This window comes from Charadrius vociferus, unplaced genomic scaffold, assembly GCF_000708025.1.
Source record: "Charadrius vociferus isolate BGI_N301 unplaced genomic scaffold, ASM70802v2 scaffold611, whole genome shotgun sequence".
Classification (NCBI taxonomy): Eukaryota; Metazoa; Chordata; class Aves; order Charadriiformes; family Charadriidae; genus Charadrius; species Charadrius vociferus.
In genome coordinates, this window is record NW_009646844.1 from 283,234 (window position 1) to 300,811 (window position 17,578).

Here is a 17,578-nt window from a genome sequence, read left to right on the forward strand (position 1 = left end):
GGGACAGTTTCCCGGTGGGGGCTCGCACCTCTGCACGCCCCCGTGTCCCTCCGCCCGCCGCCGGGCGCTGGGAAAATTACAGGTCTGCAAACGAGACGGGGAGGGGGAAGGAAATGGCCGGTGGTGGAGAGAGGTGGGGAAGAGCCAGCCAGAGAGGGAGAGAGAGAAATTAGCCCGGAGTTTAATTCATTGTTTCCAAAAGAGCAGTTAATGGATTATGACAAATGTCCTACCGCTCTCCCTTAGTGCTGTGTTAAATGGAAATGGAAAGTCAATTTTCCTAAATGGATTTTAAACGACTGACCTCCGTGTGTTGGGAGGGGGGTTTTGGTGTTTTTTCATTATTTTTTTTTTCCTTTTCCTCCTCACTGATTTTTGCTCGGGAGGCAGCCTGGTCATCTTGTTTTCTTGCCGCATCTGATATTTTTTTTTTGTTTTTTTTTGGTTGTCTTCTCCTAAAATCTCAGGCTTCTCCCATCCTCTCGGCTCAGCGCTTGCTCCTTGCCAAGGGTGACGCAGGGAGTGGGCTCCTTTCTTCCTCGCCAGCTCCAGAGATGTCATCGTGGGGTTGGGGATATTTACTGTTTTCCTGCGCACTGAGTTGAGAATCACAGCTCTCGCTGGGGGAAGAGAGGAGGAGGAAAAGCTCATAACTCTTTTAGGCATAGAGAAAAGCCTCGTGATGTGACCCGATTGCTAGCGAGATGCCCAGAAACAACGGGTTAAGCAGCAGCATCCCAGTGTGTGGACGTGGGGTTGGTTTTTTTTTTCCAGTCCTGCGCTATTTGGGCTTGATTTTAATGGGCCAAATGGGTGGAAACACGTTTTCTCTGCTGGATGCCGCAGATGATGCTCAGTGTCGGTCACAGCATCTTCCCAAGCCGGTGCTGGGCACGAGATGCCTTGAGGTTCCCACTCCTGCGGGATTATGTCCCTGGGTGAGCGCTGAGGTGCTTGTCCCTTTTCGAGACTTTTCTTGGCCTGGCCTGAGCAGACGTGACCTCTTTTTTTTTTCTTTTTTTTTTTTTCTGGTTATTTTTGCATTTAGATTAGTTTTGAGAGCAAACAAGCAGGTAGATGGAGATCACCAGGGCACTTGACCCGGTCTGGTTTCTGGGGCGGGACGGTGTGAATACTGATCGTGTTTTTGGGTGATGTTCTCTGGAGGTGGTTGGGCTGGAAGTGATCGCTCGCCTGTGATGGGCAGATGGTTGGTCCCTGGGGCATGCTGGTGCCCCCCCAGTCCTGTGATGCTGAGATCCAAGTGTTGGCAGCGGGGTGAGATGTCCACCAAAGGGTGAGATGTGTGAGATTTGCGCTGGGATCATGGTCAGCGTTCCCACCACGTGCTGTGCCAGCATTTTACTTGGATCATGCCCATGCGTTCCTCAGGCTTGTGGGAGGGAGGCTTGGGATGGGGGGACACCAGCCCCTTCTGGAGCCTCTCTGTGTCCCCGTCACCATCTCTGGACTTGTGTTTGTTTTGCCTTTTTCCTTCTGGTGTCCTCTAGCGAGATCACCCAGGCTTTGGGGTTTGCCAGGACTCGGGGTAGGGATGGAGGTGCTGGTACCCAGGTGAAACTGGGATGCGTCTCGCAGCCACAGCTCTCAAGCTCGCAGAGATTTGCTTTGGGGTTTTTTTTGGGAGAGCCTCCAGCCCTCTTCTGCTTTTCCAACCATCCTCAGCAAGGGCTGTTGGTGACACCACCATGGGTGGGACAGTCCTGGGAAGGAGAAGGAGTGGCGAAGCGGCATAGGTAGGAGTTGCGTCCCTTCTGGGACAGGATTAAGGACACCTCCCAACCCTCTCACTCCTTTGGCAGGGCTGAAGTACAGCGATGTGCTGCCCGACTCCTTCCCCTCGGCCCCGGCGGAGACCCTCCCTCACTTTCTGCTGGAGCCGCAGGACGCCTACATTGTGAAGAACAAGCCGGTGGAGCTCGTCTGCCGCGCCAACCCCGCCACACAGATCTACTTCAAGTGCAACGGGGAGTGGGTCAACCAGAACGACCATGTCACCAAGGAGAGCCTGGACGAGGTCACCGGTGAGCAAACCCACCCCGGCATCCCTCGCCCGCCCTTCTCCTCTCTTCTTTCCCAGGTGCTTCTGCCTTTTCCTCTCTTGCACATCCATACTGGAGATGATTCTCCTCCAGGCAGACCAAGGGGTCTCTTTGATTCATTTTCGTCGTTCCCAGGCGATTGTGAGCCCATGAGGTTGCTTTTGTGTGTTTTCCACCTCTTCCATCCATGCACAGCTTGTCTCTCTTTCCATATCATTGGCAAATTTTAGTAGAGGAGCTGCCCTTTTCCAGACCATTGATGAAGGCATGATGATGGTGTGGGTCACCGTACCCCATAGAAGCTCGGGGAAGTCAGCCGGCCTGCTTGCACGCTTACCCTTTTGCAGGACTTGGGGTTGTTAAATGGGATTTGAAAGGCAGCACGTTTAAAACTACTTAAAAAAAGAAGAAGAAAAAAAAAAAGGAAACGCTTTCCTACAAAATGCCTAATTAACACGTAGGAGTCATTGCCACGAGGGATGGCAAAGGCTGGCAGCTTACTCGGGATTAGAAGTTTAATGGCTAGCGAGAGCATTTGCAGGTAGGATTTGAAATGCCTTTTAATGGCAGACGAGCTCTTCCCTGCCTCGGAGAACAAACCAGCCTGAAATGGGGGGGGCAAGAAGGTGGTTTCAGCATCTTAGGGGCTGTCTTATGGCATGGGACTGGCCACCGCGGGGCTGCTTGCCCTCTGCTTTGAAACGTCCCGGTGCGAGAACAAGGCGTGGGGGTTGGGTATATCGTGTAATCAAGTAGATTTGCTAAAATTGGGATGCTTTAGCTCGGCTCCCGTCTTTTCTGCCCCCGTTTTGGTACCCAGGGCCTGATCAGGAGGGGAGGGGGAACAGTTGTGTTTCCCATGGAAGACCTGTTCTCCGTACATGAGCGTGCAGTATCCCTCGTGTCCAGAGGGCTTTAAACCAAGGCGGCCTTTTGAACTGCTGCAGTGTTGGCCCCAGAAGGCAGGCTGAGCTTAGAGGAGAGCCTTTGTCAGCCTGGAGGAGCACGAATACTTTTACAGGATCTCCTCTTGTCCCCTTTTTTGTCCCTCAGCATCTCCTCAGCTCTCCATCCGTGAGCCAGTCCTTGCTTGGGTGCATCTCTGAACCTGCTCTGCAAAGGGAAGATCGTTTCTTTTCCCCGTGGCTTTTTGAGCCTTTCCTAAAGCTGCTTCATCTGTTCCTGGGTTTTTTTTTTTCCTTCCAGAGGATCTCTTTGTTGAAGGATGGTCAAAAATGCCTGGGAAAGGTGTTCTCCGCAGGCTGTTGGGAGCACCGTTCCTCTCTTTTGAGGTGCATCTCCAACCTCGCAGCTCTTGTGGAGGCCAGATTTGAAACCCTCACTGCTGCAGGGCAAAGTCAGTGCCGATTAGTGACCCAGGGGTGGCCACGCCGGGTTGAGCCAAAGCTCAAGTTGAGCCCAGCATGCGGCAGCAGCGGATGCTTAGGGGAAGAGCAGCGCAGTGGGACAAGGATGGAGCGATGGGTCCCACTATATTACCCTCCAGCTTGCAATTAGGGACTCCCTGGTCCGATGGTGATACGTTAGCAGTGTGGCCCAGCCCCTGGATGGATTTCCCCGTTGTTCATCGAATGGTTTAGGTTGGAAGCGACCTTGAAGATCACCTAGTTCCAACCCCCCTGCCATGGGCAGGGACACCTCCCCTTAATTTATCTAAATGCTGTGAAGACTCGTTTCGCCTCCGCATCATCCCAGCATCCTGTAGCGGGGGAGTTTCATGGCTTCGTGATGCGCAGGGTGGGAAAAGCGCTCTATTTCTGGCCCCACCGCTTGAGCCACCTCTTGGGTGAATACCCCTTAGTGAATAACCTGCCTCCTGCAAGGCTTGGGCAAAACAGGCTGGAGTAAACATAGCGGAAAGGCAGCGGAAAGTCCACGCAGGGTGAGCTTAGCCTGTTTTAGGGGGGAGGGGGTTCTGCAGATGCAGAACGCGTGCCAGCAATTTGGGGCGCGCACCGCCTTCGCCCGGGCTTCAAGAGATGGTATTGCTGCTATGGGTGAACAAACCCAATGATGCCTTCCGGATGGAGGTGATACCATGTGTCTAAAACTCCGCCGGTGTGGGCATGTCTGCCCAAGGAAAAGGGAGATGGAACCAAAATGGTTTGCTGTGCTAAAAAAAAAAATATAAATATCTGCCTGCCATTCTTAGGGAAACTGCCACGAAGGGCACGGGGGGGAGAGCTCGCCACAAAGGGATGGGTTAACGGGGTTAGGTGTTGGCGCCTTTTTAAGTGTCCTCAGTTAAAAGCTTGAAAGAAGGGACCTTTTTTTTTTAAAAAAAAAAAAAAAAAAAAAGAGAGAGAGAGAGAAAAGAAAAACAACTTTTAAGATGACGTGTCTTGAATGAGCTGGGCTCAGTAATGCTCTGACTGCGTCTGATCCAAAACATTTCATGCAGAAGAAAGCAAAAATAGGCCAAGTCAGAGAGGATAATTCCGCCAGACGAGGAGGGACGGTCGGTAAGAGCGGCTGTGTTTGGATGCCTCTGAGACATTTAAATAGTCACTCCTGTGAGCCAGAAGCTCAGTCTGCAGTTTTGGGTAGCCTTTGCTTTCGGGGTTCCGGAGACAGCAAGGCATTTGCAGGATGCTCCCCACCTTTCCAGGGCTGCTCGACCCACTCCACCGAGGCTTTTGGGAGAGGCGAGATGGTTTTTGAGCCATCTCCCTCCTGCGTCCTTCTAAAAGCTCTAATTTTTCCAAAAGCGCTTGGCCCAAATGCCTTTTTGTTGGTTGTTTTGGGGGTTTTTTGTGTGTGTGTGTCCCCCTCCTTAATACTAGCAAAATAAATTGTATTTCCTTGGGTCGCATTTGTCAGCTATTCCACAGGAAGGTGGCGGAGAGACGGTAATTGCTCCTCGCAGCACTGAGAGCAAGTGAACAAAATTACAGCTGGAGAGCACGCGGCACTCTATCGCCGTGAACTTGAGGCCTTTTTATAAATAGAAGCTGAAAAAAAAAAAAAAAAGAGAGAAAAAGGCAAGTATCGATGAAAATAAGGAAAAGTAAGCACCAAGTTGCTCCCGCCCTCAGCGTCGGCCAACACCACAAGGGGTTGATGCTCCAGGTGATCCTCAGCATCCTGCGGTCCAGGGGACCCTGTCCTGGATGCTGCGGTGCCACCTTTGTCATCGTGTTCCTGTCATGGCCAGGGTGCCCTAGCAGACTTCACAGGGGGTGTTGGAGGGGTTGACAGAGGCGTGTAACCCTTTCTGGGGTCACTGGGCATGAAACGCCATCATCCTTGGATGACTTCCTGAAGGTCTTTTATTTGTCATCTTGTATTTGTATTTAAATGGCGGGTGACAGAGATGATTTCTCCCCCGAAGCAAAGCCTTAGAGGCATTGGGGAAGGACTTTTTACAAGGGCATGTAGTGATAAGACTAGGAGGAATGGCTTTAAACTGGGATAGGGCAGGTTTAGATTAAACATTAGGAAGAAATTTTTCACTTTGAGGGTGGTGAGCCCCTGGCGCAGGTTGCCCAAAGAAGCTGTGGCTGCCCCATCCCTGGAGGTGTTCAAGGCCAGGTTGGATGGGGCTGGGAGCAACCTGGGCTGGTGGGAGGTGTCCCTACCCAGGGCAGGGGGTTGGGACTAGATGATCTTCAAGATCCCTTCCAACCCAAACCATTCTATGATCCTTCAAGCCTGGTGGGTGGGGAAGGGTCTGGGCAGGGGCGGGGATGTCGGTGGAGGAGGATGATGCCTCTTGAAATGGTCAAGAGGTTCTGGTACCCCCCCAGACAGGGGGGCTAGGGGGGAAGAGACAAGACTCCTCGACATGAACCATTGCCTTGGCTTCAGCTCCACTTCAACCCTCAGGAGGGAACAGTCTCTGATTTGCAGACCGTTGCCAAACCCAGATGCCTCTGAGATGCCTCCAACCCCTCTGCCTCTATCCTCAAGCTTTGTGCACCCACCAGCCTTCTTGGGTGCTGCCTCAGTTTCCCTCCTCCCAAGCTGATGCCGTCCCTCTCTCCCCTTCCAGGGATGCTGGTGCGGGAGGTGCAGATCGAGGTCTCCCGGCAGCAGGTGGAGGAGCTCTTCGGCTTAGAAGATTACTGGTGCCAGTGCGTGGCCTGGAGCTCTGCCGGCACCACGAAGAGCCGCAGGGCGTACGTCCGCATAGCCTGTAAGTGTCCGGCACACGCGGTGCTTGTCCAGATGCCACCCTTCCCTTGCAGTGCTCCCTTGCCGCTGCCGGCGCTGCATCCGGTCTTATTTCGTTTAATTGAACGCCTTCGGGGGCCCTAAAAGGTTCCCAGAGGGTACCACCCACCAATTTCGAAGTAGTTTGCGAAGCCTGAGGCGCGACCCTGCATCCCAGGCTGGAAAAAGCCGTGGTTTTTCAAGCCAGGCGTGTGCCGCTTCTGCCAGCCACGCCGGCTTAAATAGTAGCCAAGGCTGTTCATTCCCAGGACCCCCGAGACAACGCTGGGTGCAGCTGAGCGGGGTCAGCCCTCTGCAAAAGTTGACTCCTTGTCGAGAGCAGTGCTTTTTGAACCGTTGGGAGATGACCCATCCTTGCTTGGATGGTCCCAGTCTCAGATCCCCGTCCTTGCTTGGATGGTCCCAGCCTCAGATCCCCATCCCAACCGGGGCTTTGCATCGGAGCGGTCCCTACCTGCCGCGGCGAGAGGCTGCGGCACTACCTGGGTTAATACCGCATTGCCCGTCAGCGTGCTCAGCTCTTCCCGGCGCTTTATTATCGTTAATAACCCGACGGTTAGCACCTTGCAGGCTTTGCCTGAATCAGCGGCTCCGCGTCCCTGGAGCCCCTGCTGTCATATGTCACTTCTCTAAGCTGCCGTTTGTGGGTGTCAGCCTGATTAAGGGCGAGTTAATCAGGCTGTTACCCGGCTGAATTTGCTCTTTTAGCAAAGGAGACGGCAAAGCTGTAGGAGAATGGCCAGGCTTCCCCAGCCGTCAACAGATTTTGCTATTAGAGGGCTAATAATCCAGCACGTTATCCAAAAAGGAGGTGGCTGGCGAATCGGCTACGCTGCCGAAGGATTTAGCCTGAACGGGGAAAATATTAGGAGGCTCCTGAGGGAGCCCGTTTGTCCGGCCCCAGCCAAGGGTTTGGTGTTTCTCGGAGCCGAGCGGATGAGATGAAGCAAGGTTTCGCTGCCTTGCAGGATGGGGAGCTGTAGCAGATGGGTTGCAGCACCATCTAGTGATGCTCCTGCTCCTTTCAAGGCTCTGGAGTGGGATCCTGTCACGTTCCCCACATCCCTGTGGGGGGGCTCTGCTGGGCTTCTCCTCTCTTCCCCTTCCCCAACGCACTGGGCAACCCCTTGCTGAGCAAGCCGGGCTTTTCAGCAGCGACCGTTCCCCATTTTGGCACCGGAGTGCCATGGACAGGTTTCCAGTCAGCCAGGACTGCCTAGGGCAGAGCCAGCCCCTTGCTGAGCAAGCTGGGCTTTTCAGCAGCGACCGTTCCCCGTTTCGGCACCAGAGTTCCATGGACAGGTTTCCAGTAAGTCTGGGGAGGTGGCTCAGCCAGGACTGCCTAGGGCAGAGCCAAACAACAAGCCCCCATTGCCCTGAAATTTGGGGATTGGCTTCAGTGGTGACGTGGGAGCTGAGCTGTGGCACAAATCTCATTCCGCCCCCCCCTTCACCATGGTGGTTGAAGGTTAACCACTGAAGAAACAGTGGTTAAGCTGAGGTTTAGCCCCAAAAGGAAAAGACAGGAGTGGGGTATAAGCTTGCAGGCACGTGAAGGAGGAAAGGTATCATCCTTGAGAACCACATCCTGTCCCAAATCCATCCTGGAAAGATGCTCCTTTGGCTCCTTCCTCCCAGAACATGTTTTGCTTCAGCTGTGCTATGCCAGAGGGATCTCCCTACTTGTGGGTCCCTGGTGCCGAAGTGGTGCTGTGTCCCCACTAAGGTTTAGCAGGTTGTCCTGTTTCCACAGTGGCCTAGTAACCTCTGGGTTTTCCTTTCCCTCCCAGACCTACGGAAGAACTTCGACCAGGAGCCACTGGGCAAGGAGGTCCCGCTGGAGCACGAGGTCCTGCTGCAGTGCCGCCCACCCGAGGGGGTGCCGCAGGCCGAGGTGAGCACCTCAGCAGCCTGAAGGAACACCCGGTGGGGTGTCCCCTCTCATCCCAGGGAGAGGTGGGGCACATCCTTGCAGGTGGCTTGCAGGTGTGATGGACGGCCTCACACTGAGACCGTCAGCTTTCATTATTCAGCAGAATTGTTTATTTTGGGCAGTGGATCTGATATTCTGACATCTGATAACACACCCAACCTCGGCACCTGCTCAACCCACCTCTCCCATGCTTCCTGATGTGCCCTTAACCTGTTAGAGGGAAGATCTACCAAGAAGGCACCCAATGACTTGTCTGAAGGGGAGCAGTCACAAGTGAGAGCCAAAGGTTGGGCAAGTCAATACAGACGGGTTTCCCTAGCACGGTAGCGGTGCTTTTCTGGCCTACAACTCCCGTCAGCTCCCAAGAGCTGTGCATTGGTGGTAGCCATGATGTCCCATCCTTGGCCAAAACAGCAGTAATGTGCCCCGGTCAGGCCTGGTTTGGCCCAGCTTTTGAGGAGAAATGGATACAGTCAGAGGCAAGGTTGGCCAGTCAACGTTTGTGGTGCTGAGGACATCGGTTTTGTCAGTGATGAAGATGAGGAGGGCTTTGGAGCAGGTCATAGGCTGGTCTCGGGGGGTTTGCTCTCCATCAGGACTGGTGAATTCAGCCCCTCCAACCTGGTGTTTGTCCTTGCTTGTGCCCACACCCGTGCTTGGTGCCCTTCCGAAATAGCCTAGTTAAGCAGTTGTGTCCTAGCATAGCTTTGGGGGGCCCTTGGAGACCCTTGTGGCAGGGAGCACTTGGGATGGGCATTTCCACCAAAACCCACGACGTGCTTTTCCTTGTCTTGAGTGTTCAGTTCTTGTTCAGCTTAATCACCGTCCTCACCACATCCCTTCCTTTGCATTGCCAGGTGGAGTGGCTGAGGAACGAGGATGTCATCGATCCCACCCAGGACACCAACTTCCTCATCACCATCGATCACAACCTCATCATCAAGCAGGCCCGGCTCTTGGACACTGCTAATTACACCTGCATGGCCAAAAACATCGTGGCCAAGCGCCGGAGCACCACAGCTGCCGTCATCGTCTACGGTACCAGCCCTTGCTCTTGGGGAGGGGACCTTTGCTGTCAGCCATGTCTCCAAACCAAGGGGAAATATGGGCACTTTTGGGGAGTGGTAGAAGTAAACCCCACCAGAGCATTACATTAAATTAGGAAAGGACCAAAGCAGGCTTGAGGGTCTTGTGCATGGGGTGTGAGACACGAGAAGGAGTCTTGTGATTTGCCTGTCGTGAAGGTGAGCTGTTCCAGAGTGCCACAGAAGATGTAAGGACAGAGGACCCGGTGAACTCTAGACTTAGCTCCAGTCCCTGTTGAAATGGGCTCCATTGATGTCTTAATGCTTTCCGTCTCCTTGCAGTGAATGGTGGCTGGTCCACCTGGTCTGAGTGGTCTCATTGCAACAACCGCTGTGGCCGGGGTTGGCAGAAGCGCACCCGGACGTGCACCAACCCTGCGCCGCTGAACGGCGGCTCCTTCTGCGATGGGCAGCCTTTCCAGAAAATCACCTGCACCACCCTCTGCCCAGGTAAGGCGGGTTCAGAAACCTTGCCCACACTGCCCATCCAACTCCAGGTTGCACGATCCAACTGTGCTCCTGGTGCTCCCCAAGGAGACAGGGGCTCAGGAGACCGGTCCAAAGCATCTTCCGGTCTGCCAAGACCTGAAAGAGCTGGAGATGTCTGCAGAGACATCCTGGTCTCCCCAAGGAGACAGGGGCTCAGGAGACCGGTCCGAAGCGTCTTTGGTCTGCCAAGACCTGAAAGAGCTGGAGATGTCTGCAGAGACATCCTGGTCTCCCCAAGGAGACAGGGGCTCAGGAGACCGGTCCAAAGCATCTTCCGGTCTGCCAAGACCTGAAAGAGCTGGAGATGTCTGTGGAGACACAACAGGGCCGGGTTTGCTGGGATAACGCTCCCTGAAGGTCTCTGGAAGCCCCGAGATGTACACGGGCACCTTTCTGCTGCCGGAGATGTGCCGGCACTGGGGAACGAGCCCCGAGGTCATGGTGAGGGGTGTACCAACGTGCCTGTCTTTGGTTGCCCGCAGTGGACGGCGCCTGGACGGAGTGGAGCAAGTGGTCGGCGTGTAGCACCGAGTGCACCCACTGGCGCAGCCGCCAGTGCGCCGCCCCTGGACGGAGTGGAGCAAGTGGTCGGCGTGTAGCACCGAGTGCACCCACTGGCGCAGCCGCGAGTGCGCCGCCCCGGCTCCCCGCAACGGCGGCAAGGACTGCAGCGGCGTGCTGCTCGACTCCAAAAATTGCACCGACGGGCTCTGCCTGCAGAGTGAGTACGCGGGCAGGGACGGGTGCCGTGGACCATGTCGGTGGCTTGGCCATGCTCGTTGTTGGCCATGCCTCCCGAGTCGACGGGGCGGGCAGCGGCGCTGCTGGCACCTAATATTGAAATCGCGTCTTTACCAAGGTTTTGGGGTTTTTTTTTAACTGGACTCACCCCTTCCAAAGCTGGTTCTCACCCAGTGGAAAGAAAAGTTTGGGGATTTTTTAATTTTTTTTTTTGGGTGGGATCTAAACGTCCCACCGAGCCTTCTGGAGTGGCGCTAGGTTTGGGGTCTCTGCTGAAATAAGGCTGGTTGTGGTTCGTGCGGGCAAGCTGGGGGGGAGGTTCTCAGCCCCATCTGACCTGGGTCACTGCTGGGTAGGAGCTCCTGGAGCAGCAGCTAGGAAAAAAACCCCAATAATGATGATAAATGCCACTATGAGTGGGCACACTGAAGGCTGAGCAGCCGATGCTGCCACCTGCTGCCGTGTGACACCATTGTCCCCTTTAATGCTGCCATGGCCAGAAATGCCCAATGTCCTGTGAGTTGGGGAACGTGCGCCACGGGGCATGGGGACATCCTCATCACCCATGTTTCTACCTGGCTTTCTGCATGCCCTGGGGAACGGTGCTGCTCTCCCGTCCCTCTCCACCATGCTTGTGGCTTCTCCTGCCCTCCCTGGGCTGGCTTCCCCCACCCCACCCCCCGCCTTTTGTTTCATCTCATCCTCATCCTACCATCACCACCTTCACCTTTGGTTTTCTAACTTTTTTTTTCCTGACAGATAAAAGAGTTCTAAGCGAACCCAAAAGCCACCGTAAGTGCTCATTTCATGGCCATTTTCTTTCTTTGCGAGGCATTGCTTTGGTTTTGTTCCGTTGCATCCATGGTAGGGCTCCACAGCCGCTGGGGGCAGGACAAGGTGTGAAGAGGGAGGAACCAAAGCCCACCCCAAAACTTCCGTGTACATTAAATCACACGCTCTGCTTGAAGCTATAAACACGACCTGCTTTTCCAGCCCCGCTCCCGTCCCCCTTTTGCAGTTCTTGGGTGCACCACGATGCAGCTGGTGTCCGACCACCATGCAGCTGGTGTTCCACCACCAAAGCTACTCCAGGCATCGTTACCCCACCTCAACAAGGATGCCCTGCCTCAAGTTGGGGGGTGCAGCAGGGTTCCCCTTTCGGCCATCCAGCTGGGGGGGGGACCTGGGGACGAGGCCACCTCCCAGACACGGCATCGTCCTAACGCAGTTGAGATCGCCGGGCTTAGGATAGGCATGTCCTCCACTCCAGCATGAAACCATAGAAGCCAAGAGGTGTGGATGAACGTGGAGGGAGGAAGAAGGATGGGCTGAGTGTGCTCGGCTCCTGCTGCATTTAAAGATGGAGAGCCTTGTGGCAGGGGAAGGGATGATGGGGAAGCTGAGGGGTGTCTAGATAGGTACGGTGACACTCGCTCTTTCCAGATAAATGCATAGCTCATTTCATATGAAATGCGTGGATAGGCGTAACGTTTACTCCTCCAGGTTGTCTCTGTTAGGATGTGAGGGTTGATCACTTCATGAATCTGAGCTGTATAAACCTAGCGTTTCTGGGGTTCTTGGTGCTCAGGTAAAGTTTGCACAAGCCATGGCAAGTTAGTTGTCCTCCAAAGGTTTGAGGGGTTCATCCCCATCTCATTTTCTGGTATCGCTTTGGCTTCTGGACTGCTCTTAGAAAACACCCTCCATCCTCCTGCTGCAGCCTTTCCAGCAGGCCCAGTACACATCTGCCCCTTCGTGCCTACGTCCTGAGTCAGTGGTGGGGTTGGGGAACGCTGGTGGGTCTTGACCTGCATTTCCGGTGCTCCTTTTTTCACCTCCATTTCTTTCATCCCTCCCAGTGCTGGAGGCCACGGGTGATGTGGCCCTGTATGCCGGGCTGGTGGTGGCCATTTTTGTCTTCATCGTGATCCTCATGGCTGTGGGAGTGGTGGTATACCGGAGGAGATGCCGGGATTTCGACACGGACATCACAGACTCTTCAGCCGCTCTGACCGGAGGCTTCCACCCTGCCAACTTCAAGACCTCCCGGCATGGTAAGAGCCATAGCCCGTGCAGGTCCTGCTCGCTGGCTCGAGCCCGGGCAGAGAGGAGGGCTTTTCACAGGCATCCCTTCCAGTCAAGTAGTGCTTTTACCTCCCCTTGTTTCCACCACCATCTTCATCCCATCCATCTTTTCTCCTCCCGCAGACAACCCTCAGCTGCTGCACCCCACGATGCAGCCGGACCTGACGGCCAGCGCCGGGGTGTACCGTGGCCCCATGTACGCCCTGCAGGACTCCTCCGACAAGATTCCCATGACCAACTCGCCCCTGCTCGACCCTCTCCCCAACCTCAAGATCAAGGTGTACAACTCCTCCACCGCCTCCTCCTCACCGGGTCTCCATGACGGGACAGACCTTCTTGGGGGGATCCCTTCCACCGGCACCTACCCAGGGGACAACACCAGAGACAGCCACTTCACAAACGTGCGGAACAAAGGCCTGGGCTCCCAGCATCTCCTCAACTTGCCCCGGGAGCATGGCAACAGCGCCAGCGGCACGTTTGGCTACCTGGGGGGAAGACTTACCATCCCAGGCACCGGTAAGCCCCATGCTGGGGAGGAGGGCACGTTTGGCTGCTGAATGATCAAGGAGTTGCTCTTGTCCCCTCAGACTTGCCTGGGTGAGCAGCTCTTCGCTATCCCAAAGCTGGCAGAGGCGAGGAAGGCAGTAAGCCATTCCCAAGCCAGGCTTCTCAGGCTGGAGGTCACAGCCTCCTAGAACTTTCCTGGCCGGCCCTGCCATCGATCCAGGGCCAGTGCCTTGCAAAAAGATTCAACATGCAGTAATCATAGAATGGTTTAGGTTGGAAAGGACCTTGAAGATCATTGAGTTCCAACCCCCCCTGCCATAGACAGGGACACCTCCCACCAGACCAGGTTGCCCAAGGCCACGTCCAGCCTGGCCTTGAACACTAATGCGGTGGCCTGGCTCCTCCCTGCAAGCGCTGCAGCTGAGGAGCATCTGGAGATGTTTCTCCTGGGGTGCTCTGGGCTGCCCTAGCTCGCTGCTGTCCTTGCGCTCGCCGGCCAGGGTGGAGGGATGGTTTCTCCCTGGTGGTTTCTCCCCTGTTTTGTGATTAATTCCTGTGTGTGCCATGCTAGGGGTGAGCCTGCTGGTGCCCCACGGGGCCATCCCCCAGGGGAAGTTCTACGAGATGTACCTGGTCCTCAACAAGGCAGAGAGTGCCCTGTAAGTCACACCGCGCCGCCCGTGCTTCTGCTCTTTGTTGGCCGCCATGAGGCTTTCTTTCCAACCCGTGTCCCCTCTCCCTTCCCCAGCCTGCCCTCCGAAGGCACGCAGACGGTGCTGAGCCCGGCGGTGACCTGCGGACCCACCGGCTTGCTCCTCTGCCGCCCCGTCGTCCTGACGATTCCCCACTGTGCCGATGTCGGCTCCTCGGATTGGATTTACCAGCTGAAAACACAGTCCCACCAAGGGAACTGGGAGGTAAGGTGGGAACCCAGCCCCTACGGCCGGTGAAGACCACGAGCATTGTGGAACACAACCCTTATCAACAGACGATGGGCTGACCCCCAGCCTTGATTTCCCATCTCTCCCTGTAGGAAGTTGTGACTCTGGATGAGGAGACCCTCAACACTCCCTGCTACTGCCAGCTGGAAGCCAAGTCCTGCCACATTTTGCTAGACCAGCTGGGCACCTACGTCTTCGTGGGAGAGTCCTACTCCAGGTCAGCCATCAAGAGGCTCCAGCTGGCCATCTTTGCCCCCACCGTTTGCACCTCCCTGGAGTACAGCCTCAAGGTCTACTGCTTGGAGGACACGCCGGATGCTCTGAAGGTAGCGTCACCTTGCGACGCTGGCGCGGGCTGCCCCTGCTTCCCAAAGCAGAGCCCCAGGGAGCAGAGAACCTGATGCAAGTGCCTGCAAAGTGACCACAGTGACATAATGAGCATGTTTACTGCTTTGCCCCCTCCTTCCTCGCCCTCTCTGATGGAAGTAATGAGGGTGTTGTTTATCTCCTACACTTGGTCCTCTTTCTGCAGACATTACACAAGAGGTTTAGCTGCTGCTGGGTGGGTTTTTCTCTCTCCTACGCAAAAAAAAACCAAAAAACAAACCAAAACCCACTTGCTGCTGTGATTTGCCTCGGGTTTCCTATAGATCCTGTTATTCCTGCATGGAGACATGTCTCTCCCCTCCTTGGGAAGGTTTGTGGCATGGGTAGCACCGAGTGCAGCATGAGGAACTTGAGTTTCGATGCTTTGGCTGCCTGGACCACTGGTGCCGTGGCTGTTTTAATTCCCCATGACTTGTCCTGTGGCGTCAGGACTGCTGTAGTGCCTCTAGGTGGAGACGTAGGCGCAGAGCTCCGGCTCTTGGATTGCGTTTTTCTCCTCAGAGCTGCTGGTGTAATAGTGGGATGGTGTTAAAGACAGATTGGGTGTCTTCGATGAAGAGCACCATGCCTGACCTTTGTGTTGGGCCTTTGCATCACCTGAGGGGCACAGAGGCATGTACAGATGCTCACGTGTTACAAAATTCAAGTTGTAGGTTGGGCTGTTGCGTGAGAGGAATTGCCAGGTTCTTGGAGAGCAGCCGTCGGGGTGGCCAAGGCTGCTCTCCCGCGGGCTTGTCGCTGCCACTGGCTCCTCTTGGTGGGAACATGCCTGGCTTTGGGCATGGAGAGAGGAGGGGAGCAGCCCCTGCTCACCTCCTGGGTCTCACGCTGCCTGTCCCGCTGTCTGCAGGAGGTGCTGGAGCTGGAGCGGACGCTGGGAGGGTACCTGCTGGAGGAGCCCAAGCCCCTGCCCTTCAAGGACAGCTACCACAACCTGCGTCTCTCCATCCATGACATCCCCCACGCTCTGTGGAGGAGCAAGCTGCTGGCCAAGTACCAGGTGAGGGGCTGACGCAGGGGCAGTGGTGTCCCAGAGTGGGGACGCCATCTTCAGCCAGGGACCTCAGTCTTGTGAGTGCCCCAGTCTTGTCTCCAGAGTTGTCTCCCAAAGGGATGGAGGTTGGAAGGGGCACTGGTTTGCACATGGTCTTTCCTGGTGGGATGCTGTCTGTGTGGTCTCTCTGTCCCATCTCATCCCCATGGGGTGGTCAGAGGAGATGGGATCTCCCAGGGGAGCTCCACGAGCCTTCACCAAGCCCGTGCTTTGGTGGTCCACAGGAGATCCCCTTCTATCACATCTGGAGCGGCAGCCAGCGAGCCCTGCACTGCACCTTCACGCTGGAGAGGTACAGCCAGGCCTCCACCGAGCTCACCTGCAAGATCTGCGTCCGGCAGGTGGAAGGGGAAGGGCAGATCTTCCAGCTCCACGTCACGCTGGGAGAGGTGAGTGGTGGGGAGGTGGGGGAACAGCAAGGGGACATGCTCGGGAGCCGCTCTGTGCTGCAACATCTCACCCCGTCCTTCTCCTTGCAGCACGCCAGCTCCTTCGACACCCTCCGCTCCCACCACAGCTGTGCCACCACCACCACCACCACCCAACTAGGACCCTACGCCTTCAAAATCCCCCTCTCCATCCGGCAGAAGATCTGCAACAGCCTGGATGCCCCCAACTCCAGGGGAAACGACTGGAGACTTCTCGCCCAGAAGCTTTCCATGGACCGGTGGGTCTCCCCATGCTTTGCTTTCCCCTCCTGTGCCCTGGGCAGGGGGGGGCTTCACTCCAGTCTCTCCCTGTAACCTGTGTCCAGCTAGGTTACATCCAGCTGTTTAGGTCCATCCATAAATATGGACATGGCTATGCATAGTTATACCCAGCCATATCTGTGCATCCATCTGTGCCACAGTCCTGGGTCTCTTGTCACTTTGAACCGGCCCTGATGTATTTGGGACCATGGTTGGGCTGTTCCTGCCTGGGTTCATCTCTGAAGACCAAAGGAAGGGAGGGTAATTTCGGCAAAACAAAGCTTGCATTGCTTTTGCATGATTGCCTGCATCAAAAACTGAAGACAGCATCTCAAGGGCTTTGGCATTTGCGTTATGACATTTCCATCAGGGTTCACATAGAATCATAAAATTGTCTAGGTTGGAATGAACCTTTAAGATCCTCAAGTTCAGCCGTTAACCTAGCACTGCCAAAACCACCACTAAACCACGTCCCTCAGCACCGCATCTACCCTTCTTTTTATATAACTCCAAGAATGGTGACTCCACCGCTGCCCTGTTCCAATGCTTGATAACCCTTTCAGTGAAGAAATTTTTCCTAATACCCAATCTAAACCTCCCCTGGCACAACTTGAGGCCGTTTCCTCCTTTCCTATCGCTTGTTACTTGGGAGAAGAGACTGACACCCCCCTCGCTACCCCCTCTTTTCAGGGAGCTGTAGAGAAGGTCTCCCCTCAGCCCCCTTTTCTCCAGGCTGAACACCCCCAGGTCCCTCAGCCGCTCCTCATCAGACGTGTGCTCCAGACCCCTCACCAGCTCTGTTGCCCTCCTCTGGACACGCTCCAGCACCTCAGTGTCTTTCTTGAGGAGCCCAAAACTCAACACAGCATTCGAGGTGGGGCCTCACCAGTGCTGAGTATAGCGGCATGGTCACTGCCCCAGTCCTGCTGGCCACACTATTCCTGATACAGGCCAGGATGCTGTTGGCCTTCTTGGCCACCTGGGCACACTGCTGGCTCATGTTCAGCCGGCTGTCCACCAGCACTCCCAGGTCCTTTTCTGCCGGGCAGCTTTCCAGCCACTCTGCCCCAAGCCTGTAGCGCTGCGTGGGGTTGGTGTGACCCAAGTACAGGACCCGGCACTTAGATAAAAAAACCCAATCATGTTCACGCTGCAAACAGGTTTGCTGCTCCGGCATCCTCCGTCCCTCCATCCCCAAATGGTGCCACGCTAACCTGGACCTCCTCTCTGCTTCCTCTTCGCAGGTATCTGAACTACTTTGCCACCAAAGCCAGCCCCACCGGGGTGCTCCTGGACTTATGGGAAGCCGAGCACCAAGACGACGGTGATCTCAACACCCTGGCCAGTGCCTTAGAAGAGATGGGCAAGAGCGAGATGCTGGTGGTCATGGCCACAGAAGGGGACTGCTGA

The 17,578-nt window shown here is 55.4% G+C and overlaps 1 protein-coding gene across 1 annotated transcript; it reads left to right on the forward strand.

Annotated features, from left to right (window-relative positions):
• The first annotated feature begins 928 nt into the window (after window positions 1-928).
• On the forward strand, window positions 929-17,578 carry UNC5B (unc-5 homolog B (C. elegans)). Its single transcript, XM_009894004.1, has 17 exons — window positions 929-938; window positions 1,785-2,045; window positions 6,076-6,219; window positions 8,048-8,151; window positions 9,048-9,228; window positions 9,558-9,725; window positions 10,321-10,485; window positions 11,265-11,297; window positions 12,365-12,559; window positions 12,714-13,106; window positions 13,669-13,756; window positions 13,846-14,014; window positions 14,131-14,364; window positions 15,276-15,425; window positions 15,704-15,868; window positions 15,959-16,146; window positions 17,413-17,578. The coding sequence occupies exons 1-17, from the start codon at window positions 929-931 to the stop codon at window positions 17,576-17,578; spliced, it is 2,814 nt and encodes a 937-aa protein (XP_009892306.1).